This window comes from Liolophura sinensis, chromosome 6, assembly GCF_032854445.1.
Source record: "Liolophura sinensis isolate JHLJ2023 chromosome 6, CUHK_Ljap_v2, whole genome shotgun sequence".
Classification (NCBI taxonomy): Eukaryota; Metazoa; Mollusca; class Polyplacophora; order Chitonida; family Chitonidae; genus Liolophura; species Liolophura sinensis.
This window is the reverse complement of record NC_088300.1, coordinates 7573423-7601131: the sequence shown is the minus strand read 5'-3', so window position 1 is coordinate 7601131 and position 27709 is coordinate 7573423. Positions and strand designations below refer to the sequence as shown.

General features: G+C 38.8%; 2 protein-coding genes across 4 annotated transcripts; one reads left to right on the top strand and one right to left on the bottom strand.

The window, feature by feature from the left end:
* Window positions 1–1165: 1165 nt before the first annotated feature.
* LOC135468699 (GDP-D-glucose phosphorylase 1-like) lies at window positions 1166–14002 on the bottom strand. 2 transcript variants are annotated; one of them, XM_064747094.1, is made up of 11 exons: window positions 13975–14002; window positions 10125–10199; window positions 9457–9573; window positions 7424–7627; window positions 6486–6575; window positions 5964–6022; window positions 5184–5286; window positions 4630–4730; window positions 3451–3596; window positions 2050–2115; window positions 1166–1499 (listed from the first exon to the last, which is right to left on the bottom strand). In XM_064747094.1, the coding sequence occupies exons 1-11, from the start codon at window positions 13975–13977 to the stop codon at window positions 1384–1386; spliced, it is 1080 nt and encodes a 359-aa protein (XP_064603164.1). In that variant the 5' UTR covers window positions 13978–14002; the 3' UTR covers window positions 1166–1383. The 2 variants fall into 2 exon arrangements, with proteins under 2 accessions (XP_064603164.1, XP_064603163.1); XM_064747093.1 differs by lacking the exon at window positions 13975–14002 and having other exon boundaries at window positions 10125–10661.
* A 43-nt stretch (window positions 14003–14045) lies between these two features.
* On the top strand, window positions 14046–27693 carry LOC135466668 (RNA-binding protein lark-like). Of its 2 annotated transcripts, XR_010444143.1 has the most exons (10): window positions 14046–14131; window positions 16786–16919; window positions 17326–17408; window positions 18264–18343; window positions 19100–19123; window positions 19365–19628; window positions 22376–22408; window positions 25766–25882; window positions 26464–26532; window positions 26994–27693. XR_010444143.1 is itself a non-coding variant. In XM_064744293.1 (8 exons), exons 4-8 carry the CDS (start codon window positions 18297–18299, stop codon window positions 23759–23761), a joined length of 438 nt encoding a protein of 145 aa, XP_064600363.1. In that variant the 5' UTR covers window positions 14046–14131; window positions 16786–16919; window positions 17326–17408; window positions 18264–18296; the 3' UTR covers window positions 23762–24120. The 2 variants fall into 2 exon arrangements, 1 of the variants encoding a protein (XP_064600363.1); XM_064744293.1 differs by lacking the exons at window positions 25766–25882; window positions 26464–26532; window positions 26994–27693 and adding an exon at window positions 23692–24120.
* The last annotated feature ends 16 nt before the right edge of the window (window positions 27694–27709 follow it).

Genomic DNA, 27709 nt, shown 5'->3' with positions numbered 1-27709 from the left:
ACGTTATCAAGATTCATATTTGTGTGCTTCATTTCACGTTACCAAGATTCATATTTGTGTGCTTCATTTCACGTTACCAAGATTCATATTTGTGTGCTTCATTTCACGTTACCAAGATTCATATTTGTGTCCTTCATTTCACGTTACCAAAATTCATATTTGTGTGCTTCATTTCACGTTACCAAGATTCATATTTGTGTCCTTCATTTCACGTTACCAAGATTCATATTTGTGTCCTTCATTTCACGTTATCAAGATTCATATTTGATTCCTTCATTTCACGTTACCAAGATTCATATTTGTGTCCTTCATTTCACGTTATCAAGATTCATATTTGTGGCCTTCATTTCACGTTACCAAGATTCATATTTGTGTCCTTCATTTCACGTTACCAAGATTTATATTTGTGTCCTTCATTTCATGTTACCAAGATTTATATGCCACTCTTACCTACAGTCTTATAACTCCACTGAGTGTGCAAAAATACTCTATTATTTCTACCCCTAGCTTCACAAAATAAGCATTAAATGAACTGCTCATCCTAGACAAAGATCCTTCAAGTTTTCAAGTAACAACGATTTCGTTGGTTGGCCTGTCGGTGGATATTATGCTTTCTTTGGTCCAAATTTTCTTTAACATTGGCCTCCTATCTTAAACATAGTCCAGTTACTGAATAAACAGACTGAGTGAAAGACATCATGAAATCCTAACCATGGCATGTTACAGCTATTGCCAATTTACATTTTTTTATACCTCTGAATGGCAGGAGAAAAGTGCAGACAGTTCACATAAAAATATATATAATAAAATAAATTCTCTCGTTATCCCCCACTCCATCATGGCAACTAAATATAGCGCCAGCACATAAAACATTCTCCTCCCACCATAATTCTGGCCGCTGTCTTATAAGTGAAATATTCTGGAGTAAAACACCAATCCAAAAAATAAATAAATGAATATAAAACATTAAAAAAAAAACATATACAACAGACTTTTCATGCATACCCCTTCTTATATATATATATATATATATATTATATATATATATAATATATATATATATATATATATTATATATATATATATATGTCACACATACGCCTTCCCAACTCGCTACATCTTTGATGGCCCATTTGTTTGTTGTTGTTTTTTTTTCATACTCTATCATTTCTCCACATCATAAAAATCTTATTTTCATACCTATATATACATATACATATATACTCAATACTCCAAGTTTGACTACAAGTATAACCCTACACTTCATTTAAATCAAATTCCCTGCCTCACCAAAAGATCACAAAAATCCTAATACTATCTTAAAATTTGCATACTTTTAAAAACAACTGAACATTACGTAAAATAAATATATAATGAAAACAGTTATATAATTTCTTTGAGATTCTGTTTAAGAGTCAGGAATTCTTCATGTGACAGACTGATCTCTGACAAGGATTTCTCTACATCAGCTTCCACAAGCTCCTGGAATCCCTCGCTTTCTGCAATGACAATGATCGACAGGGCTTCTTACAAGTTGTTAAGCTCTTGCTAGAGACCGCTTCGGTGGCCAAATGGTTAAAGCGTCTAACTCAAAGACACGAGACCCCTGGAATCAACCCTCAGTTGGGTCATATCAAAGACTTTTAAAAATGGTACTTGTTGCTGCCTCGCTTGGCGCTCAGTACTGAGAGGTTAGAGCCTGTGTCAGTATAATGTGACGGGTGGAGTGTCCTGTCTGGTGTCTTTGGCATGATACTTCAGTGGCAGCGTCCCTTTGGCAGAAGGGACTCGCCCTGCATACGTACACACATCTAATGACTCCTCACTGTCATCTGAATGAAACATTGTTAAGTATGACATGAAACACCCCAGCATGCAAGCATACAATACGTTCATGCTAGATCCTTGCATATATCAATCTAAACTGCTTTTGGTCTTGTAGTCTTACACACATTCAGGTTTGGTGTCAGAGTATATACTGTTCAACACATTCAAGACCTATGTTGAGTGAACATGTTTCTGAAGACAAATTTCAAAATGTGTGCCTACCTTTTATAGGTAAGTGGCCTGCCAATTCCACAGCCGCTGCATTAAACAAGCCCCCTGTTGTGTCACCTGAATGATACAATAGGTTCCTTTAACCATAGTTTTATACCATACACAAAGATAATTGACTAACTGCAGCTCTGCCTGTCAATCTCTCCACACGAGATGAACTCACTATAGGATGAGGTACATGACTGTCCAAACACATGTGTGTCATTCTGCATTTACACTCCTACATTCTTATCCCATATTGTATAAAATGAATGTACTTGTTAGTTATAGTTGATTACAGGTGACTCACAAACATCTATCCTGCTATTTCTCCACCCCAACCATGCTGCTTTACTCCTGAAACAGTCTTTGAGGACGTCAATCAGATGCAATACATTCTGGGATACACAAATTAAATAATTTATTTTAACTCTGGGGAAATGAAATTTGAGGTGAATCAACTGCCAAAAGTGAAACATTGACTGCCTATGATTCTTTCACCATGTGCCATCTGTTATGATCCAGGAGTTCTGGTTGTCAAATTGGGATGAACCATCCAAATACCATCATGAAGAGCAGTATAAAGTACTAGCTAAGGCCATAGACTATTTTGGGGAATTGGCCTTGTAATCATTGACATGAAACATTCTTATTGGTTGACTGCTGGTATACGAATGTCTGTTTCAATGACCAGATTTAAACTATTACAGCTATATATGTCGACATACAATTGGTGAGCTCTGTTTAGTAAGCAGCCACTCTCCTTCCACACAGATACAAACACCCACATTCTCCTTAAAAACAATCCTATTGATTGACACTTCCTTTACACAACCCAGTCTTGAAAACTAAAAAAAAAATCACTTTAAATAAATAAAAGTCCCTTTGTAGTCACCACGTCATCATTTGTAGTCCGAAAGTGTGGCATGTAAGGAGTCATGTAAGGTGTCACAACTCGTTTTTGGTAACATTTGAGATAACTGTAATTCACTGCTGATATGCTTCAGTGTAATTAGAAACCCACTCAGTAAAGTGTTATGTTCCCCCGGGCTCTGCCCGGTTTCCTTCCACCATAATGCTGGCCGCTGTCGTATAAGTGAAATATTCTTGAGTACGGCGTAAAACACCAATCAAATAAATATATAAATAAATAAAGTGTTATGACCAAGACAGGAAAGCCCATCAGAATGTTGTTCAAGGAAAGATAACCCGGACATGTAGATCATTACTCAGTGATACAGTCCACTGAATCATACCACAGAATTATTCTCCCTTGGACAAAATCCAGATGGCGCTATGCCCATCTTGGTCATGCACGGGCCATAAATGAGTACTGTTCCCATTAATGTCCCAGTTGTAGGGTTGAATCTCCTCAGCTGGCAAAAAGTTTTTTGTTTCCTGACTTCAGCTTACCACACTGAGAAGTGCGTGGCCAGACGATCACTCTCACGGTCCTCTCCTTACTTCCTCGTCCCTCACCAAATCTTGTTCCTCGCGATATGAACATATTGTGAGCAATATTCTCTCGTGTAAAATAGGACGATACGGAATGTAGCACTCTGTTCATAAAACAAACAAAACATTAGTTTTCGTCACAAGACTTCAGCAACAAATTCAAGTCTAGCAATTTCTAATTAGCAATACAAAGAAACTAGGGGCTGCTTTCACAAAACTTTGACAGTCATATTTCTGTAATTTTCTTCCCAAAGACGTTGTCTATGTTATAGGCCTAGCCACAGGGTGACATGATGCACAAAAGTTATGAAAATTGCTAACTGCTTAGTTATGTGAAAGTGGGCCCTGATCGAATCTTCCTCATGCAAAATGTTACATATCTATGAGAAGCAATTTGTATTCTTGAATGTGGATGGGACAGTCACAACACCCAGGCCCATGGTCACAATTTACTGACACGTTTTCACAATAGGCTAACACATGGTCACAATATACTGTCACCTGGTCTCAATTTGCTGACCGTTTTCACAATATAATGACACATGGTCACACTATAATGACACATGGTCACAATGCACTGACACTTGGTCACAATATACTGTCGCCTGGTCTCAATTTCCCAACCGTTTTGACAATATACTGATACCTGGTCACAATATAACACCACCTAGGTATAATATAATGACATGTTTCACAATATATTGACGCTTGGTAACATACTGACACATTTTCACAATATAATGACTCATGGTCACAATATACTTGCATGTTTTCACAATATATTGACACATGGTCGCAATATACCGACAGGTGATTGCAATATACTGATAGGTGATCAGAATATACCAACACCTGGGCCCAATATACTGATGCCTGTTCACAATATACCAACACCTGATTACAGTATATCGACACCCATTCAACATATATATGTACCGCCCCCTGGTCACAATATTTTGACACCTGGTCACAATATATTGACACCTGGTCACAATATATTGACACTTGGTCACCGTACATATGAACCAACACTGGTCACAATATCACGACACTTTTTCACAACACATTGACATCAGATCATACCTCACTGACATTTGATCGCTGCACACTAACATTTGATACAATCACAGCACTAACCTGGCCACTCTAGACACATTAGAGCCATAAAGCTGAACAGCAAACCCTCTTACAGGCGTAGTCTTTAACTCGTAACAAATTCCTGAAAATGTTGCTACTTTCTGTAGCCCCCAAAAAAACAAAAAACACAAAGAAACCAATATATAATAATATATAAACAAAAAAATTCTTACTTTCCTTTGCAGTCTCATTTGTCTAATTTATTTGTTTAATTTGATTAACTTTATGCCGTACTCAAGAATATTTTCCTTAAACGATGTCATTCAGCATTACGGTTGTAGGAAGCTGGGCAAAGCCCAGTCATTCAGACTGACATTAACATTGTGATGAACAATCTGGTGAGAAAACAAAGTAAAATATCCCAACCCACAACTGACAGCCTGAGGTTGTTATCCCAAACAAACAAAAATGTCATTCTGTCACGATGCTCTGCCTGATTTCCTTTATGCATAAACCTGACAAGCATCATAGATATCACGTATTCTCCATTCAAAATGTGAAAACATGAATAAAATATGAAAATGCTGTTATCAAAAACAAGGTACAGTACTCACGCAGTACTCTATGAACAATTCCTCATCCAAGTAGTACGCATGGAAATGAAGATGATTGACGGATGCAAGCGCACACAAACTGTTAAATCCAATGCGGAAACCTCTGAAAACAGACGACTCTATAGAAGAGGTGCTGCGAATATACAGGCAACTACTCCCAAAGTAGAATTTCTGACGAAAACTGAACAAGCCAGTTTTGCGCTGATTCTCCATCAAAAGAAAATTAGCACGCACATTTTTGACTTAAGTACTTATGAGCAGTCATCAAAAGATATTAAAACGAAAAGTTACCTGTAGCTATAGTTATGTGTGTGTTGAAAATTTTGTGCATAGGTTTAGATAAGGATGATGTTAACAATTCCAAACCTCGCTCTCAGGTCGTACTTGGGAATGTCTGCCAGCAACCTGTGGGTGGTTGTGGGTTTCCCCTGGCCAGGTTCCTTCTGCTATAATTTTGGCCGCGGTTGTACAAGTGAAATATTCTTGAATATAGTGAAAAACACCCATGAAATAAATAAATATAATGTGAAAGAAATGCATACCAGTAGAAAGTTAAATATTACCAATTTTTATGAAGTGTTATAGGAATGGCCAGTTTCTAACTAGGTTTTCAAGGATGGACTAAAACTCATGCTTATTCCCAATGAATACAACAGTTTGGGGCTACAAAACCAAAACAGCGAACAGCAGTTTCTTGCTATGTTCAGGAAAATTAAAATGTCAATGGAACAAGGTGATTGGCCAAAATAAAACAACAGATCAACTGTCATATGGTCTCACCTATGGGCGCTCAGTAACATGGCCTCCAAGGCTAACTTGATCGCGGACTCCGTCAATACCTAGAAACACACGTCGTGATTTATTTATTTATTTATCTTCCTTATGTTCAACATGTCCTTGATGGTATATTTGATTTATGATAGTGGTTATAGTGGCCCCAGAAATCCCAGCACCTTTCAGACAATGGCTAAAAAATGCTAAATATTCTCCACACACAGTCGTTAGCTTACATTTAATTGACACTGAGTGGAAAATTTGTAAATAGGCTCAATCATCTGCCACAGGCAACTTCCTTGTACACTACATTTATTGGTAGAAAACTGTTCTGGCTGTCAGTCAGGGGATTTCAGGCAAACGTCATTTGAGGTTCAGCCCCAAATGAAACATTTTATGACTTTTATTTGCTGCTAAAAATGCACTTTTTCAGAAAAAGTTTCAGGTCAAGTAGAGTATTGATGATTTGTAAGAGGAGTGTGTAAAGCAATCTTCAGATAGTGTACATCCTGCACAGAGTTGAATTACCTGAGGTAAACAAGCTTCCACGTTTGGTACCAGCAAGACATGGCCATAACCTAGGGGACTAACATTGATCACAACCAGGCTCCTCTCTCCCTGTTAACACAACACATACACTGTACATTTCACTGAGTCTTCTATGAATCCTCTGTACTTAGTCCTTTACTCTTGGCTAATTGAGGCAGACAGACACACAGGTCTGACCCAGGCTAGATGGTAAGGCAAATCAATTCTCCAGAAATTATGTATGGGTGTGCTTGGGGTTTAACGTTGTACTTAACAATTTTTCAGTCATATGATGACGAGGAGTCAGTAGGTGTGTGTGCATATATTGTCTTCTTGTGGCAAGGCGAGTCCATGCCATCAAGTGCTGCTGCCACTGAAGTATCATGCCAAAGACACCAGACATGACACTCCACCGAATCACACTATACTGACATCTACCCAACCAGTCCTGTTTCCTTGCTCTAGTCTCTGAGTGCTGAGTGCCAAGCGAGGAAGCAGAAAGTATAAATTTTAAAATCTTTGGTATGATCCGATCAGGGTTTCTCCGGAAATCATATCTTATGGTTGGGTATTACAATGAAAAACATGCAATAATGTTACAATCATCTACACAATATTGAAATTCTATACTTGTGGTCAGGTCAGTCTATAGAGGAAAATGTGTTCTTAAAAGACAATTATTACTACACAGGAAATTAGACTGGTAAATGTTCATCTATTAAAAGAACTGAGAGAAAACTAAAATCAACAGGCAGAATTTAAAAATTCCTTTTGGTAAAGAATGCTTTTTGGAAACAAACCCACCAATACTTCCTGTACATCAGTTCAACATATAGAGAGTATTCTTTACCAATAATTAAAACTGCTTATAGTAATAACTATGAAGACATGCATTTTAACGTGGCACAATGTATGAATTATTACCACAACCTGTTCACCTTCTCTGTAACTTTTCCGTCAACCTTATCATCTTTTCCCAAAGAACATGCATTGACATCACTTTGGCTTTCATGTTTATGAATTGAGAAAAGTATTTCCTCAGGTTTAATCTTGTTGAAATTGAAGACATTGGGATTAAATGGCTCTTGTACACTCTTCACAGGCTGCGGTCTCCGTCTTTCTTTGGCCCTCTTCTCGTTCAGCTACATGTAGGAAGAAACACACAGAATTGGGATAATTTTGAATCAAATGTCAGAAACATTTTTCCTAGAAATAAATATACCAGTCTGTCAGCAACCTTCAGATGGTTGTAGGTTTTTCCCTACAGTCTCTGCTTTTTCCCTCCCAGGGTATAAACAACAACCAAATAGAAAAACAAATCAATCAATAAAACATTTAACCCCTTGGTTCACAAAATGAGAATGACATAGAGGTCTAGAATGGAATGGTGCAAGTAACTAAATGGATTCAATGTTTTTAAATTACCCAGTATATGCATGTCACAATTTCAGGAAAATTACCATCCTCTTTTCGTGTGGAAAAAGTAAATTTTGACACATTGATAAAAATGCAAGTAGTCAGTAAATGATAAATATGTCATTCCTTCTCCCAATACCAGATCTATATATGACATCTACAAGTACTGATGTAGGACTTTCCTTCTCCAAATACCAGACCTATATGTGACATCTACAAGTACTGATGTAGGGCTTTAATTCTCCAAATACCACACCTATATGTGACATCTACAAGTACTGATGTAGGACTTTCCTTCTCCAAATACCACACCTATATGTGACATCTACAAGTACTGATGTAGGGCTTTCCTTCTCCAAATACCACACCTATATGTGACTTCTACAAGTACTGATGTAGGGCTTTCCTTCTCCCAATACCACACCTATATGTGACATCTACAAGTACTGATGTAGGGCTTTCCTTCTCCAAATACCAGATCTATATGTGACATCTACAAGTACTGATGTAGGACTTTCCTTCTCCAAATACCAGACCTATATGTGACATCTACAAGTACTGATGTAGGGCTTTCCTTCTCCAAATACCACACCTATATGTGACATCTACAAGTACTGATGTAGGGCTTTCCTTCTCTCAATACCAGACCTGTATGTGACATCTACAAGTACTGATGTAGGGCTTTCCTTCTCCAAATACCACACCTATATGTGACATCTACAAGTACTGATGTAGGGCTTTCCTTCTCCAAATATCAGACATATATGTGACATCTACAAGTACCGATGTAGGGCTTTCCTTCTCCCAATACCAGACCTATATGTGACATCTACAAGTACTGATGTAGGGCTTTCCTTCTCCAAATACCACACCTATATGTGACATCTACAAGTACTGATGTAGGGCTTTCCTTCTCCAAATATCAGACCTATATGTGACATCTACAAGTACTGATGTAGAGCTTTTCTTCTCCAAATACCAGACCTATATGTGACATCTACAAGTACTGATGTAGAGCTTTCCTTCTCTAAATACCACACCTATAGGTGACATCTACAAGTACTGATGTAGGGCTTTCCTTCTCCCAAAACCAGATCTATATGTGACATCTACAAGTACTGATGTAGGACTTTCCTTCTCCAAATACCACACCTATATGTGACTTCTACAAGTACTGATGTAGGGCTTTCCTTCTCCCAATACCACACCTATATGTGACATCTACAAGTACTGATGTAGGGCTTTCCTTCTCCCAATACCAGACCTATATATGACATCTACAAGTACTGATGTAGGGCTTTCCTTCTCCCAATACCAGGCCCAAATGTTACACCTACAAGTACTGATGTAGGGCTTTCCTTCTCCAAATACCAGACCTATATGTGACATCTACAAGTACTGATGTAGGGTTTTTAAAAACAAAACAGAGGTTGAATAATTTGTAGCTATTGTTGGAATGCAAGTTAAAGTGAAGATCAGATTCAACATATCCTGAACTGCCGTCGATTTCAATTTGTGTTTGATATTGTATAAGGCCCGACATATCAACTCTCACCTCAACCACGTAATGTTTCTCTCCCTCAAGCACTCGTCGTTCAATGTTGTCTAACCTGTATCTAAAATGGCCATCTTCCATTGCCTGATCCCAGCGTAACTGCACTTCCTCGTCAAACTATTAGACAAAATGATAATTACTAACGAGATTATATAATTCCATTAAAGAGAAAGTAATATTAGTCCTTTACTTTTCTTATTAGATATAATGTCTCATTTGACAAGTGCACACTACACGCTATGATAAAAATTTTCACTTCCATGATGGATATTAGGACAACATTTGAAGGAATCCGGTCAGAGCTCTTCATAAGGGCCTTTGCTGACCAAGCGGTGTTATAAGTTCTCTCAGGATACCATTGGTCCATCAGGTCGCTTGTTGCATGACAGCTCTCAATACTATTCTCATTTCTTTAACTTCACGATAGTAGACATTATTTGACAGCTAGGTTTTGACATATACAGGTATGTTATTCTACATATTGGTGAAGGAGGAGACAAGTTTCAGGTTATATTACAAATTTCATGCTTGATTAATATATATGAGTAAAAACCTTCTAACGACTAGCCAATTAACCATATATATTTCTCATGATTAAAACACTTTATAAGCCATTAAGGTGATGCTGTTTCCTTCAACTTCTACTAGTTAAGCAAAGTTTTACATACCTTACTGCAATGTGGTTTGCTGTCATCCCAAGGCTCTGTGCTTACAACAAAATCACTCTCATGGTACTGAAACAACTGAAACATAATGATTCATAACAACAACCAATTTACACTCAATCTGTACAAATAGCAAATGATATCCTCAGTCCTTTCTCTTCAATGGACACAGCCCAGACACTGGCTGTGAATGGTTAATATTTGGAATGGTGAACATGTAGCTCACAGCCATAGTTTGATTTATTAGACTTCCATGCTGAAAAGCTGCAAGTTTATAGTTCTTGCTTGGAATTGGAGAGTGCTTTAAGTCGTTTGTCTAGAAAACTGCAGATATCTACCTGCAAATTCTCGCAGATATCTCTTTGGGGTTGAATTTTGTTCCTTTTGTAGGTCACTTAGTCTGGTCACCATATTCAGTGTGATTTACAGCAAAGTCTTTAAGCTCTTTCTGTTTAAGAATTGAAAGATGCATCCTTCCAAAATTATAAAATGCTATTCTAGTACTTGTAGGACAAAACTAGTTACATATGAAGTTTGAGGGGCCTGCGTGGCTCAGTTGGTTAGCACGCTAGCTCAGCGTAATGACCCAGGAGCCTCTCACCAATGCGGTCGCTGTGAGTTCAAGTCCAGCTCATGCTGGCTTCCTCTATGGCCACAAGTGGGAAGGTCTACCTGCTACCTGTGGATGGTCGTGGGCTTCCCCACTGTAAGCAGGAACAAAATTCATAATGCCAGGTGAAGACAAAATGCCCTAAAGGTTGCCAAAAGAATTTGGATTCTGGAAGATGGGTGATGTCTACAAGTATATCAAGGAAAGACCACTGCTTTAACAAACAGATCTGAATTTTTCCGACACTGTTTGGCACCATATATGTATTTAAAAGTATGTGTTTGTCCAAATATGGTTCTGTAATACTTTGTGACCAAAGGGAGATAACCACCACATTTTCAATTAGTTACTCACAAGATGAAGCATGTGGTGATGAATCTACCAAAGTTGTTTACTGGCTGTAAGTAGCAGAATGGTAATCCTGTTAAAGGATTAGCATCCACATTTATTATTTATCCATAATTAGCTACCCCTGTATATATCGAGTGTAAAAACATATTGGAAAAAAGGTACATTAATCTGAGTAATATGGCACTAAAAATCACTAGATAATGAGGCTGGTTTATGCCTTTTCACACCAACACTCGGTACGTTCATACAAGTCCAACCATAATGAGCTGTCCGATCTTTGCCATTTAGCTGAAAAATCAAGAGTCACAAGAGTGACAACAAGAATATCTCATTTCTCCACAAAATGGATTGCTGTTCTGCATACGGTTGTATAAACAGGTGGTTGAAGAATCCTGGAGTTTTTTCAAGTTTCCAGACGATTTGGCCCTGAGGAAGGCTTGGATTTACTGCAAAAAACTGGAGGATTACCACTCAAAACAGCTGTATCTGTTCTCGTCATTTTACAGCTGAAAGCTACGAGAGAAATACAACTGAATTTCCACTATATCACCTGCACACAGTAGTTATAAAGTTGTATTAACTGAACTGAAAACCAATAGATACTAAATCCCACTAACTTCAACGTCCACACCATACATGTATTGTATGTGATTATATGCTCCCTTAGCCACAGGCTATTTAGAATGCCAACAATAACATGTACCCGTTGTTGTCATCGAATATAGGTATGCATTTAAAACCCCTTGGGGAACAGAAGGGTATTTATTGTGAAGTGGACAGAGGTTAAGACTGATATGTTAAATATTAAATCTTAACATAAACACACGAAATGTACAGTGTAACACAGGATAGAGCTATAGCTTACCAGTAAGTATTGCCAGTGCTGTTGGATATGCCTGGACAAAGATCAAATTCAAAGCCAGGCTAGAGATGTCAGTGTCATAAAATCCAGACTTCAACGTCTTTCACTATGAGTTCAAATTGATATGGCAGTATATTTACTTCTGTGTAGCTAGAACCCATATCGATAATGACATCGTTTAGATATGAATTCCCAGCTTAGTAAGCCAGCTAGACTTGGGTTGCCCATCTTTGATGTCACCTGCTGAGGAGCACCGCCTTACCGGGCAGCCGGCTGGAGATCGCCTAAAGCAAATCTATTGTTTTTCGATAGGTTTTAAAGTCATTATTACCTTTTTCAGAAGCCCTCTCGATAATATACTGTTTAAACAGATTGTAATCTTTAATTAGGGCCAGAAGGTAAATCTGGACACTAATCCTTTAATTTTGTTTTGAAACTAAAATGCATGTTAAATGTTTGTAGGCCTACATGCAGTAGATGTACCTATCAGTCTTGGTTTGCAAGGCTCAGTGGGCTACTTGCTGGTGGGTCATTTATAAACAGTTAATGTATACTCAAATGCAACATATATACTTTATTAGTGGTAGTTGTGGATGAGGGCATATCATTTATTTCAAGAATACAGAGAAAACTATCCTTCTTTTATAAATGGACACAGTGTATGTCTTGTAATATTGTAACGTTTTTGGTTGTGCCACTCGAATCAGCAAGATTAGATGACTGAAACTTACAGCAGATATTGTGATGGCATACTGTAAGGATATGCTGTAGTTCTAGTCAGACGAAATTAAGTTGTTTATGGTGCATGTGATATAAAGCCATCTGATTCCTGGTTTCCCTTTCCAAAAGTAAATATCCATTGATATTCCAGCAAGCTCGACCTGACCGATGATTCCAAGTTCCTAAAATGGCCGCTGGTTCGGAGGCCTAGCGAATGCAAATGATGGGCATGTGTGTCCCAGGAGTTCAAATGGTGTATGTTATGGGCAGCTATCTTTGTGAAGTTTAAGCGAGCCAAGAAATTGAACTTGCTGATGTATGGATGGATATTTATCTTTGGAATGATTGACAGCTCAGGATTTTTTGTCTGGTGGTCTACGGCCAAATAACTGGACATGATGTGGAGGATAGCAATTGACTGTTTCTCGAAATTTTATGATTCTTACTACCAGGGTAAATTCTGTGACACAGATTGGAAGCTAGAGACCATGTGATCTCCTCAGTAACAAACCGCGGTTTGTGAAGAAAACGGTCCTCCCAACAATTGCTTAGGAAAATGCCTATTTCTGAATCGATGTCAGCGATCTTGCCTGAGTATTTCTGCAGAAATTTCTTCATGTTTTGTACAACTAGGTCTAAATGGTCGCTGGCGAAGTTGCAAAAAGTGACCTTTTCCCCAATGCGGAAACATTTTGTTTTAGACACGAAAGGGTGTTCACGTGACACCCAACTTTGGACCCGTCTTACCCAGCCATGACCAGGTAAGTGCCAGTGCAAATATATAAAGGTGAAGACCATAATCACACGTATGACCAGAAAGGAAGTCATGCAGCAGTGTGCAAGCAGTGTCTGTGATCGCACATTGGTCTAAATTAAATGCCAGGTGGAATGATATTCAACCCACACAACCGAGGAACACCGAATATCATCTAGACGGAACAGAAGGGAAATTACAGGGTGTAAAAGATGGAGGGCACAATGGCCATTTTCAGGCTTTACGTGTATGGCGAGGAAAAATCGCAAAATTATGCAGCATGCACCACCTGATAGGAAGAAATGTGCTCTTTTCAGCCTATAGTGTCATGTTTTTAAGTTTTCTTCTCCCTTAACGCGTTATCATGGGTTAACTATACAACAACAACAACACAATTTTTCCGAATCGTTACTCTTTTGACACGGGGATTGGATTAGAAGATTATGATCTCTATATCCATGGCCTCAGACCCGTATGCGACCAAGGGAATACATTTTACGCAATGACATACTCACGCTGACTATAAATGTAAACAACAAATGACAGATTGACTTACCATCGTCACACGTGTGCCTCCTCCGCATAAATATTAGTCGCGCATGCGTCCTTCACCCTCTTTGGCGAGCCAATGAGTTGACATCATTGTAAACAGACACACGCCATTTTGGGAGATTGGAAGTGGACATAGAGACGTGCGGAAAGGGTTGCCCAAGGTATAAGCTAAGTCAAAATGACTGATACATCCTCAACTTAAATTTTAATGAATTTTGTGCATTCACTGTACGTAAGCGATATTTTTTGGTAGGACGAATAATGAAATATTGAGACTGTAGGCTAGTGAAATGGTGGTTTTGCGGACCCTAGTGCTAGCACCTAGTACAAAGTCTTTTGTTTGCATGTGCATTGTGTTTCTTACAGAAACTCTTGTTCGGTTTATATGTTTTGTGTAAGCGGCTTGAGATTGTTTATGTAGAAACTAACCCCTTTCAATTCCTCTTTTCATATTGGGGTAGACCCGGATGACTACGCCAAGCTCTTTCATATTTGCATTGACGCTCGCGTAGTCATGGCTGGGTCCACTTCGCCCAGGTGGGAAGAATTGTAAAATTTTGGAAAACAGTCGATTATAAACCTAACACGCCCGCCCAGTCACTCCTTTACAATGCTTAGGGTGCTAGGGCACCTCACTGTTAAAATCATGAGATGTCGATCATCTCAAAGGTAAATATCCATTGCACCTCTGCTCACTGTCATTTATGAAATAGCCTTCATTTACACTGCGTGCACAGGCATCTGGATACGAAACGGCTAACCCATACGGCCCTCATATGTACTGTTGGTAGAGGGTCCGTTTCAAGAGTGGTAGATCCAGGGTCAGTCCTGGATCGAGTCACACCTAAGAGCTTAAGAGAGGAAGTCATAACTTCCTCGCTTGGCACTCAGCATGACCCGTATCAGTATAATGGCTCAGGCGGGGCGGCTTACTTGCCTTCGGTAAGTTGTCTCAGTGAAGCAGCACTAGATAAAAGAGCGGTGAAAATCTGTCCTGCAACAAAGAGGCACGTTACATGCCCTCTAAGGATTCCTTTGTCGTCATATGACTGAAAAATTGTTGAGTAGGACGTTTAACCCCAAGCACTTGCTCACTCACTCACTCAAGGGGGCTAAACAGCCATCACATGATCGTACAACAACAAAAGGACATCATGACTAGCATTAGAAAGAGGGATAGTTTCGTATCCAGCAGCCTGTCGGCACATGCGGGATATGTACATGGCAACCATTTCATAAATGACAAGTGATCGGAGATGCTGGACATTATGCAAATCCAACAAATACACTATTGCTAACAGTGATTCAAAAATAGGCATTTTCTTATGCAGTGACATTGGAAGGACAGTTTCCAGATTAGCACCCGGAGTTCGTGCTCTCCCCTAGCCCCGAAAGGCTCCAACTCCTTTTCTTATATTGGCCTAGCGTCATCGGAGTCCCAGCGCTAACAGTATTCATTTCATGCTCAACGAAGGTTCAGGCCGATTCTCTTTGTCAAACAAGTCTTGTGCAAATAAAAGACACCAATCTAAAAACCTGCTTTCCGCACCCACCGCACCACTACTCACTTTAGAATAGATTTATTGTTGTCATGAAGGCTGCCATGTTGAGCAGCTATATGTAGGCCTATGCGTAAGTCCTGCTTCATACTGGAGCAGTAGGAAGATGGTGGTCTCAGCTGAGGAGCATGTGCCGTGAAAGCCTTCATGGATATAATAAATCTATTCTAAAGTGAGTAGGGACATATGGTGGCAGTGTAGTGGGTATGGAAAGCAGGTCTTTCGGTTGGTGTCTTTCATTTGCACGAGACTTATTCGATAACAAAGAGAATCGGCTGGACTTTTGTTGAGTCTGGAATTAAGTGTTAGTGTTAAGACTTCAGTGACGCTAGGTGGGGGCCTCCGTGGCTCAGTTGGTTAGTGCGCTAGTGCAGCGTAATGACCCAGTAGTCTCTGACCTATACAGTCGATGTGAGTTCAAGTCCAGCTCATGCTGGCTTCCTCTCCGGCCGTACGTGGGAAGGTCTGACAGCGACCTGCGGATGGTCGTGGGTTTCCCCCGGGCTCTGCTCGGTTTCCATCCACAATAAGCTGACCGACGTCGTATAAGTGAAATATTCTTGAGCACAGCACACCAATCAAATAAATCAGTGACTGTAGGTCATTATAAGAAAAGGGGTTGGAGTCTTTCGGTGCTAGCTGTCCTACTACTAAGTTGTTTTGCCTTGCCTTGTAGTTGGTAATACTTAATTTCCTGACTGACTGTTGGGGCCTTAAGAAAACTATAGTAATCCTTTTTTAATGCCCAATGAAGAAAGCTAATAAACAGTAACCTTAAAATCCCTTTGTGTAACTGCAAGTGGTGTCAATGGGGAGGCAGCATAATTTTTAATCCCATGAGGTGGCAGTAGTCAGAAGAAAGTGATTCAGAAGTAAAAAATGTTGCACGGTATTAGTGTCTGCAATGTTGCACGGTATTAGTGTCTGCAATGTTGCACAGTATTAGTGTCTACTGTAACGCCATTAGAACTGTCTTCATGCGATGTAATCATCGTCATGAGCTGGGAAATGAACATATGATATCAGTAAGGCATGGGTTCATGGAAGTTCTACTTGGGGACTCACGTGCATATACTGGAAGTTGAGGTTACAAAATGCTCCCTTTGCCCAATGCTCATGAGTGAAGGCTTTGTCTGATGATCAGTCATTTGCTGTATGCGTTTATTTCTAGTATGCACCAATATTGTTACAAGTGGTGATTGCTAAAGCCATTCAAAGATAGCTGGTTTGCAGTTTTTTTTATTCTCATTTTTTAGTCCAAAGTACCATGACAACCAAGCTGTATGTTGGTAATCTGCCAGAGACGTGTCGCAGAGTTGATCTTCAAAAGATTTTTGAGAAGTATGGGCAGGTTGTGGAATGTGACATTGTGAAGAACTATGGCTTTGTGGTAAGTACTCTCATTACAGGTAGGTTACAAATGTGTGTTTTTTTATTGTTTCTAGTAAGTTTCTGTAATCACTGCCAAGTTTGTATTGTGTAAAGAGACCAGTGTAAGATAAAATAAACCAACAGATGTAAATGTTCAATCAATGTGCAGATTTTAAGCTCTTTATTACTGTATTAATTTTTGATTACCACAAGGACTTGCAGACTTCATTGCTCAAGGAGTTAGTTTTTTCCTTTTGATGAAATTGCCGGCAAACTTGCAGCGATGCCAGTGAATGCTAACTTCATGTAAACCAATGATAAACGAATCTTGTTAGTAATAAACAACCAGTAATTACTGTCATTTACTGTATGAAATGACAAAGCGCTTATTTATGACTGTTTTTTGGTTGTCATTGGTTATGTAGCATTACTGTGATGTGCAAGAGGCAAAGAGAGCCGCTGAGGAATTGGATGGAGTTGATTTGAGGGAGTCAAACTCAGTGTGGAGGTAAGTTGTCACATCAAAATACCGTAATCAATGACAGTTTTGACCGAAGCGAATACCTTTATGGTCATCTCCTCCCTGCCTAGCAGTGGGCATGATCACAGCAGGCGCTTGGAAATATTCACTTGGGACAAACTATAGTTGTATTCTACCTTAGTTCGTATTTGTTAGCCTTTTGAAATATATATGGGTTTATGTACATAACGAAGACAAGAGACGCTTGTAGGAGGCATGTTGCTTGTTCGTTTGATGTGTGGCATGGGTCAAATCTTTCATCGGTCGAAAACTGTTCTGGACTACGGTATCTGACCCGAAATAATATCACTGGTATGTATTGTGTATTAAGCCCACCCATATTTAGGGGTTGAATCATCTGATCTCTTCAAACATACTACCATAAATGTTTTACATTACTGAAATATTTTGGGCACATTGCAAAGTTGCATTAAGCAAATCATTTCATTTGATTATTGTGTTACCTTCTTGAGCAAAGTTCAAAACAATGAACAAATATATTACAAAATATGTGACTGCCTCATGTGTTCAACTTATTCTGGTCACGGTATGGCCAAAATATTTCTGATATGACATAATCATTCATTCATTCATTCATTCATTCAAAAATATGTCTAAAATGTATACTTTCCAAATAAATTTAACATTGGCAAAGTACGACTTTTTGTCATTAGTGTATACAGTTTTTTCTGTCATAAATATCCTACTCAGTTTTATGGGAAAGTTTATTAGGGATATAAAGGGTACATGTGCTGTCCTATTTCAATGGTTTTTATGTATTACATTTTAAAATCAGAAGACTTTCAGAATGTGTACAAATGTGTTGCTGTATGTTATTTGTAGCTATCTCGCAGTAAGGTGAGGCAGAAGCCCGGAATGGGTGGTAAAGGAGAATGTTATCGTTGTGGAAAGCCAGGACATTGGTAAGGTTGTAATAAAAAAAGTGCTTGAAGGCAAAAATAATGCTTGTTTGAACTAAATTTCTATAATGGCTCTGAGAGTGAGATAAAAAAAAACGAGCAATAGCTTTAGTGTACCTGTAGTGGGCCATAGGCTCAGGCTAACAATCCTTTTTGCTCCTGCTTCAAGTCAGCCAGTTAGCATGTGGCTACATACATGGAGAGCAAACATGAACAATCTGTTGAAGGTGTACAACATTACCTCAAGGAACTGATGAGATCAGGCTTAACATGATTAGTTCATGTGTTTCTGCTGAAACACTCTGTTTCTTCATTATCCTGACCAGCTTATATTTTGTGATTGCATGCGACCAAGAGTGAAAGCCTGGTGGAAAAGGCTATATGTTGCTGTATGTATCTCCTTAAAGGTTTTTGGTTTAGGTATAAACAAATCGGTCTGACATCAAACTGCAGATGGTCACGGGTTTCCCCGAACTCTGCTCGGTTTTCTCCCACCATAATGCTGGCTGCCAACCTATAAGTGAAATGTTCTTGAGTACAGGATAAAATACCAATCAAATAAATGGAAACATATTGGATAAGCTAATACCCACATTGCAGGGAGTATAGTTGCCATATCCCTGATGTTCCTGTTTTTCTCAGCTTTGTGGAAGTCATGTAGTTTGTAAAAATACATGGCTAATGTATTTTTTCATAGATTGTATGAAGAAATGTTTGCACTGAGAATTTTTAAATCTTTGTGACTTTTACTGTTTCTAGGTCCAGAGATTGTCCGAAAGGCCCGTAAGTATCCACCTTAGTTAAACTCCTGCAAATACTGTCATATTTGAGGAAATAACAAACCTTGACAGCCATGAAAGAATAAGAACAGTTAACTGTTCGGGGAACCCATTAACATTGTTTACATTTGCTCAGATTTCTGTTTTTAATCAGGGTTTAAGTGTAGTAACCATAAAAATGGTACTACAGTTTGCATGTTACCTGACAAAAATGAAACATTATGTCCACTGTTATGTATGTGTAGTTCTCGGCCAAGACGAGAGAGGGAGATGGAGGATACGAGGAGACCAGCTCGTCCAGCCCCTTACCCAGATCCTTACAGGGACCCCTACCGGGAGGCCTACTACAGGGACAGATATGCTGCCCTGGACCGCTACAGGCCCTATGCTGACCCTTATGAAAGGCGACTGCCCCCTCCCCCACCCAGAGACCTGTACTACAGAGAGCGGGATCCATATGCCAGACCTCCTCCAGAATACTATGGCAGAACGAGGCGCTCACCCACCAGGTAAATAAAAGTACCGTTCTTGGGGGGCTTGAACTTTATCGTTCGTGGGCAGTTTTCCCCACTGGCTGTAATTTCCCTATGTAGTTCTGCCATTTATATTGTCACAGTGATCGACAAGCTTACATCTTGTGGTAAATTATGTTGATATTGATAATTTGATTCAGATCCTACAACTGTTACTTATATAAGGCTACATGTTGTTCCCCTTTTGGATTTTGTTCAGTTCGTTGGTCTGTGAATTTGAATCATCCTTTTTTCACCAGTCTGTGTACTCTATGGAATGTCGTTTAGAGAACATCGCCAAAATTTGTGAAACTTGAAAGCGTGAATCTTTCGCCAATCTTCACTTTCTTGTCATCTCACGATGTAAATTCAGCTGTCACCAAAAATTGTGAATTCCCCGTAAGTTGAGGTGAGAGTGATAGTGATTTGCCCTGCCTGACCGCATTGCCCATTGTCTGGCTTGCCAGTAACAATACGTGTGACTATCGAAGTACTCATTTGATGTGGAGATAAGATATGAATACAGACAAATGATGCAAGAGCGCCCTAAAATAAATACCAATAGCTAAATCCGTTTGTTAGTATAAAACGGTTATATAAATACCCACCAAAGAATACAGGTGCTGAAGCTGTTGTTGTCCCTTTTGGTCATGTGTTGGCAGCCTGCATTTTACTCAGATGATACATTCATGCAAGTTAGGACAACCAAGCAGAACAATGTTTGTGAGATGTATTTCGCCACCTGTTGGAATAGTTTGGTATTGTTTGTTTTCTGACTGGCAAGAAAGCACCAACATACAGAAAAAATAACAAAAGTATTGCCCTACACCATTGTTATGGATATTTTAATTTATACTTTTAATACTTATTCTGAAGAAAATGACAAGAAATACGAAGAAAACGATTGACCAGGTTGAATTTTTAGGTTTACCCAGTGTGGTTGGCAACAAGTTATTTTTCTTGAATGGGAAACGACTGTGTGAATTTTAAATGCTTATTTATACATTACATTTTTTGTTGGAGGAAATTGTGTGCTATAGCGTGCTTTGCAGTAAGGTTATTTGAAAGCAGTTATTTAATCACGGTGAAAATTTGACTGCAGCGGTAGATATTATATATTTGCTGGTTTTTGTGCCAACTTCAACAAAAGCCTGCTAATATTTATAGAAAGTTATTTGAACGCAATTATTTTATCATGCTGGAAATTTGGCTGTATCGGTAGTTATTTATAGCTGGTTTTCTTGACAACTTCAACTAAGGCCTGCTTATATTCAAAAAGGTAGATAAACAAAGGATTTTTTTTTGTTTTCAAGCAGGAGGAGGGATGAGTTAAATTGTGCTAATTAAATGTTTAACTGTGATGGATGATCAGGAAAATTAAAAAAGCAGGATGTGCACAGTGTGCATTAGATATATCTATGGTGTACATGCTGGCATGACCAGTATATTGTCTGCCAATTGGGGTGATACAGAGACAAATGAACAAAGGGCTAAACTACACGTAAAGAACAAATCTTCCTGGGCACCAATACAAATTTCGCTGACGTCTCTCCTCTGAAAACTAGTTGTATATATACAATAAATGCTATTCATTTCTTCTCATTTTTAACACTCCACTAAATCCAATAGTACAACTTGGAAAGAAAAATGCATACGAGTTCAGTTAACAATTTGGGCTGCCTATGTATAACGTTCATTGAAGACCATTTGTCTACAAGCAATATGGGGTGTATATCTGCACAGTAGATCACATGCTGGAAAGTTTGTCATTAACTTGCCAAATAGCAGTGTGTTACGTCAGACACTCCAGCTCAGTCCTCAAAGCATAAAAAAGACTGACATTTAAATGAAATGTGTGAAATTTATGAACGGCAATAAATATAAATATATACACCTTGAAAAATATGAAAGGAAAAAAATGTCATTAAAAAATAATACTTGTACATATATTTCGAGGATAGTGTTCCAGTACACCATTTCCAGCTACTAATTTGACAGGTAATGATATCATCAACACGTCCTGTTTTATATTCCCAATTTTAAAATGTAGCCAAATAAAAGAACACATGAAATGAAGTCCACGCTAAAATGCAGAGTGTTATTTTCAGGCCTTCATTCAAGTACTGTCCAACAGCACAAACGAAGTCTCGCCTTCGTATACATGTAGAAATGGTTCACAGTATTCGGTTTGAATCTCGTATTTCACTCAGCCTGAAATATGTGTATGAGAGTAACGTAAATAGATAAACTATCCAAAGATAAAGTTTGAAATGCCGCTAAAATACTTCACTTAAGGTTGGAATTAAAAACTAAAACAAGACCGTTGATAGATGGCGTTGCTAACACCACAGTACGTGCTGTTACTGCTCACGAAACTACCGAGCATGCATGGAGAAATGGCAGGCCATGCTCTGACCTCCTCACGTGTTCTTGGCAAGTCAGACTGGGCTCTCTGTTAATCCCCAAGCCCTTCAAGGGGCATTGAGGGACTTCTGTCTCCTTGACAACAGTGATCTATATTTGTAAAATCGAGAATTTATTCACGTTTCGTTCAGTTCTGGCTACAGACCCAAAATAAACGATTCTGAATTGCGATGAAAGAAAAGGTGTTCTTGCATCTCATTCACGCACGATTTTGGGCGATGATCCCTTAATGTCTTCTGGGACTAAAAAATGAAGCAGAAAAACAAGTCGGTTCAAGGTATTCATGTGACTTATGCAAAGTTTATTCTCTGTTCTTTCAGGGATCCGTACTATGACTCATACTACGACAGAAGGTGAGAACTTAGGTTCTGTAATTTTTAACTTTTTCCTGAACGAGTCAGTGATATTCCCTGTCTGAAGTGTAGTGGGCCTCTGAAATAGGTCTCAAACCATGTTAATACTGCAGGTTATGAGTTTTCAAATTGCTGAGTATGACAAAACCACAGGTAAAAAGCAATTTTGTCTGGGTAGAAAAAGACAGAATCCTTGTTATCTGAAAGTGTGTACTTGCATCAGTCAGAAATGACACAGTAATGTTGATGGCCTAGTCAGTAACACAAAAATGCTTGCTTTCATAAAATTCAACCATCAAAGTGAATCAAACAGTGCTACAGTACTTGATTTCATAACTGGCGGTATAACGTGTACTTTTGGGGGGTATGAAGTTGTAGTTTCAGTACACACTGTATTAACCTATCCAGTCTCGGCCATTGCCATGTTTTACTTTGCCTTTTGTCATATTTCATTTCAGGAAGCTGATAATGATTTTTCTTTTCATAAGTTCTATTTTGATAACATATTCTTTTCAGAACTAACTTGAGCGGGTATGTTAATGGAACTTTACCTCTGCAGCAATTAAAGCCACAGCTACATGTATATGTAGCCATGCTTTTGATTGATCGTTGTATACATTGGACTTCCAGTCACAGCATCCACTGAAATTGTGTGTTTATTACAAGTAAATGTGTTGGTGGTGGGTTTCCACAATTTACTATGAGGGTGTTTCACTGAGGTGAAGGCCTCTACAAAAAGCTAAACTTCTTTCATTGAATTTCATATAAACAAATATAGTTTGAACAGCAAAAATAAAGTTATGGCTTTTTGAAACAGGCCTGGTGTACCATGATTTAGTAGTGTATCCGGGTGTTGTAAATATGCAATTTCCATCTGATATGGCAGTTATGTGACACCTCTTTGTGAGTTACAGTGTGGTATCTTTCTTCAAAATGGCTGGTTACAGGTTAATTAACTGTATAATGCTACTGTGAGGTGATTTCTTGTTTGAGCTCATTTTTACTGCCTCAGATCTGTTCCCCTCTATTCATTACCCTGACATTTGTCCTGCCATATTGAAATCATCAGGAGTATGTTTGGAAGTTTACTGATGGAATTATGAAATAAGCAAATTTTTTTTGGCAATTTGGAACTACCATGCTGTAACTAGCCCTTGTTGCCACAAAAAGTTATCACTCAACACCTTGATGTGGAAATCGTATATGAAGTTTGCTAGGAATTGCATATAAGGTATGAATGTGTGTTCAGAGATTTATACTCGTCTGTCCTATTTGTCGTACAGCTATGCCCTGCCGCCCCCTCCCGGAACCTCTCGTGCTTCCCCATTACGGAGCCGCGTGGCACCATACTGAGATAGCCAGCGCGATGTGTCGGAATCGCGAAGAGACAGACATTGGACATCGTCGTACAAGCTTCGTAGACAGTCGAAAGATGGCATCAGATCGAAGAGATGCAGATAATTGGCTGAGAGAGAGATTGCCCTCTAATCCGGACACTGTCTGTGACTGTTTTGAGTACTCTGTAACTCTGTGTGGTTTTAAAACTTGTCAGCATTTGTAAGCTGCGTGTCGGGACGTGACTCAGTTGTAGATTTCAAGCTCTGTCGCTTTGGATCCCTTGCTACTCGAATTTTAATGTTTGTAAGAGGAATTCATTTGCTCATCATGACGCTTAACATAGAACACCAAATAAATGTCTTATCATATTAAAATGACTGTCCTGGTCCTATGCGTGTGCACGAGTAAATGTAATGAAGAATAAAGCCAGTTAACTGGATTTTCCCCGAACGTGACATCGCAGGTATGTATCTTTATGGAAAATTTGTCGGATGTAGATCGCTGTCTACTCGCTTGTTGGTATCGAAAGTGGATGATACATGTCGTGAAACCATCGTGGAACCTCGGGGGCTCGGCAGAACAAGTTGAAACTATGAGGCGGTCACGCTTGCGCTCCTACAGGAGAAGTACTGGGAAGAAGCTGTATACATCAGGAACCGTTACATTTCCTAAAGTGATAAACTGGCTAAATTGTACTGTATTTCACCTTAAGTTTGGCATGTGAAAATGCATTGAGAAAGCACACCAAGGTCTTGATACCTTTGAAATTTCCTGTCAAGCGCCACTTGAAAAATGCTATACTTTATGTGAAATACAGTAACTATAATCACACAGACAATTGAAAACTATGCATGAAAACATGACAAAATTAGGTGCAGTTCAGATTTTAAAATTCTCAGGTGAGCTTTGTGGAATTGCTTAAAACAGGCACCTATTTCTGTCTTAGAAAACCAGATTTTCAGATGTCTATGTGGTGCTGTCTGTTTCTATTGCTCTACTTTAACCCCTTTATCTTGGTGAGGAGGCATGGTGGGATTGCCCTGAATCTGCACCTGGATTGGGTAAATCTTTAATCACTCCATGGTTTTCCAGTGTATGAAGTGGTATCTCAAAACAGGTGATCTCCCATCTAATGAAGTGTCTGGGTAGGACTTTGATATGAACCTGGACCATACACAGTGAATTTTACTTCATTTTATGTTGCTGTGTGGCCAAGAAAGTGATTGACGTTGATAACAGTACTGTGTAGCGTAAAAGTCATGTGTGGTCATGGTGGAATTACCATGTAAGTCAGAGAAACATGTGCTGTGTCTTGGCCCGAGATCAACATTTCTTAGCACACCTGGTTTATAGTACATTGTAACCTGATAGAAACCTGATCGAAACCTGATCGGGGGTAGAGCTATGTTCACTAAGCATTTTGTCCAGGCAGTTCATGATGTTTAGGGTTTTCTTGGCAAGAAGTAATTGATGCCCTCACTTATACCCTTGAATGTTTCCAGCAGAAGAAAGGATCCAGGTGAAGGTTGACATACAATCATTTTTCTCCCTTATTTTGTTAATTTGATTCTCCATGAAATGCTTGTGTTGAGACAAAAATTTGCAGGTTTTTCATTCAAATCAAACTGAGATAATTTTTTTTCATGAAAATCTTCAGTTTGCGATTGTGGTAGGACTTGTCTGTTGTAGCAATGTCCAATGGCGTGCGAAAAGTATTGTGGGTTCATGTAATTGGAAGGTGTCTGCTTACGTGTATTGCCTACTTATGGAGAAATGATGTTTGCAAAGTACACATGGCATTACTTACAGGCAAAGTAAAACACATGTAGTGTTAGCCTGTGCTTGTTACGCTGTGTGCACTTTGTGGAGTGGGCCACTGGTCTACTAAATCATGTATGGTTACCTGTAAGTAACTCATTAAGTTTTATGCATCCAAACTTTTTTATTTATTGTAGCATTCCCTCTCCCACTTCCTTAAGTTTCACTGTTAATAAACTGGCATCATTTCCTGTTTTCCAGACTGGGCTCCTGATTTTGGTTACGCAACCATGCCCTTGGTTAATCCTGTGCTGCAGTGCCATGTTGTATCTCCATGATCAGTATGCTGGTTATCTTCCAACATAAAGGATTGCTTTGGTAAGACTTCTCTGCTTGACACTATCGTTAACAATGACAGGTGGCCATTTTTTGTGAAAAATACAATACTGCGCTCGTTCCACATAGGTGTTTTTGCTGCTTCGTGGATTTTAAAACCTTATTATGTCTACTACAATTTTAGCACAGAGAATCAAAAATAGAAATTAGTTTGTAAATCAAAAACTTGTTGATGGTATTTCCGCTGGGTGATGTCTATCAAATCGGTTCTGAATGATGTGATGTTAGGTAGATTCCAATCTTTGAAATATGGTCACAAGTTAGTCATTTGCTTATGTAAAGGTACATGCAGTTTCATTTTAAACAGGAATTGGAAAGTGTTCCTATAAGTTTACGGATGCCTATTGTGCTTTAAAACTGTACATGGTGGGTTTTTGGTCTTGTAAGAGGCCTAATACTAATAGCTGAAACTCTACTCTGCTTTTCATTTCACAAACTGGAATGCTGCTACCATGTGTACAGAAGTTCAAGAGTTGCTTAGGATAACCACTGCAGTTGTTCACACAAATCAGTTCGCTTTGAAACAGTGCTAGATGGATGTCTCGCTCTTATGTTGAATGTAGGTGGCATTTAATCTGGATTTTGTTCCCACATTGATCTCTACACAAGTCCATTGGTGGTAAGACAACCTGGTAAGCCTGTTTACATCTTCACTGACTTACAGATTTATTCACTGGTATTTATACATGTAATATCAGTATCTGAAATATTTACCCACATGTACCAAGGTTTTTCATGTAGAATTAGTGAAGGAGGTAAGAGCTCAAAAGATGGCATCTGAATTGAAAGTAATTGTCACAGTTACTATTGGTTTAAATGGCCAGACTGTCCAAATTAGATGGCCTCAGGGACAGCAGTAGACAACTGTCTTCAGCCTGCTACTTGCCCTTTTTGAAAACCCCATAACTTTATAAGCAACACCTACATTGGTATTTTCCAGATCACAAATTGAACAGCTGTTGCAACTTATATACAGGCATCAAATAAAGTTTTAACATGGTGCTAACTTCACATCTGTTTAAACTGTCTTTATATCTTTTTATTTAAACTGTAAAATGGATATGAAATAAAGCTTATTAAATCCCTATTTCAGGTCAGGTGGAAGGAATGCTCTCAGATTCAGTACATTCGGACGTTCAACTAAGTCTTGTACAGTCAATAGGCGGAGTGTATTGTTATAGTAATGTTGTCTGTCCATCCATATTCGTGTCAGGGCTATAACTCCAATAGTTTTCCACAGAGTTAATTTGTGATGGATACATAGACGAAGATGTCGCGAATCACATTTGTTCATTTTCACTGTTGTCATGGTAACCAGATAGCCATTTTCCTGCTATATACTATATAAATTGATATGATTTTAGTGTCCGCGCTGCAACTCCAACTGTTTTTCTCTTAGTGTTTTAATTTTTGGTGGATACTTGGATACACAGGACGATGTGTCACGACTTACATTTGTCCATTTTCACGTTTGTCATGGTAACCAGGTAGCTGTTTTCATTATATATACTATATAAATAATTTTGTGTCCGGGCTACAACTCCAGCTGTGTTTCGCACAAGGTTTTCGTTTGTGGTGGATGCATTTGTTCACATGCGCAGTTGTCAAAATAACCACTTACCTATCAACACCCATGGAAATTCCCCTCAGTTATGCACACTACAATGCTGCTGGTATTCTTTCATACATTTCAAACAAATGCATTTGTTGGGGCTTATGTTGTGTTCACCTGAACTTTTGTTTTGTAATGCATTATAGAAAATACAATAACTAGAGGTGATATTTGGTTATTCTTGTCAATTCATTTTC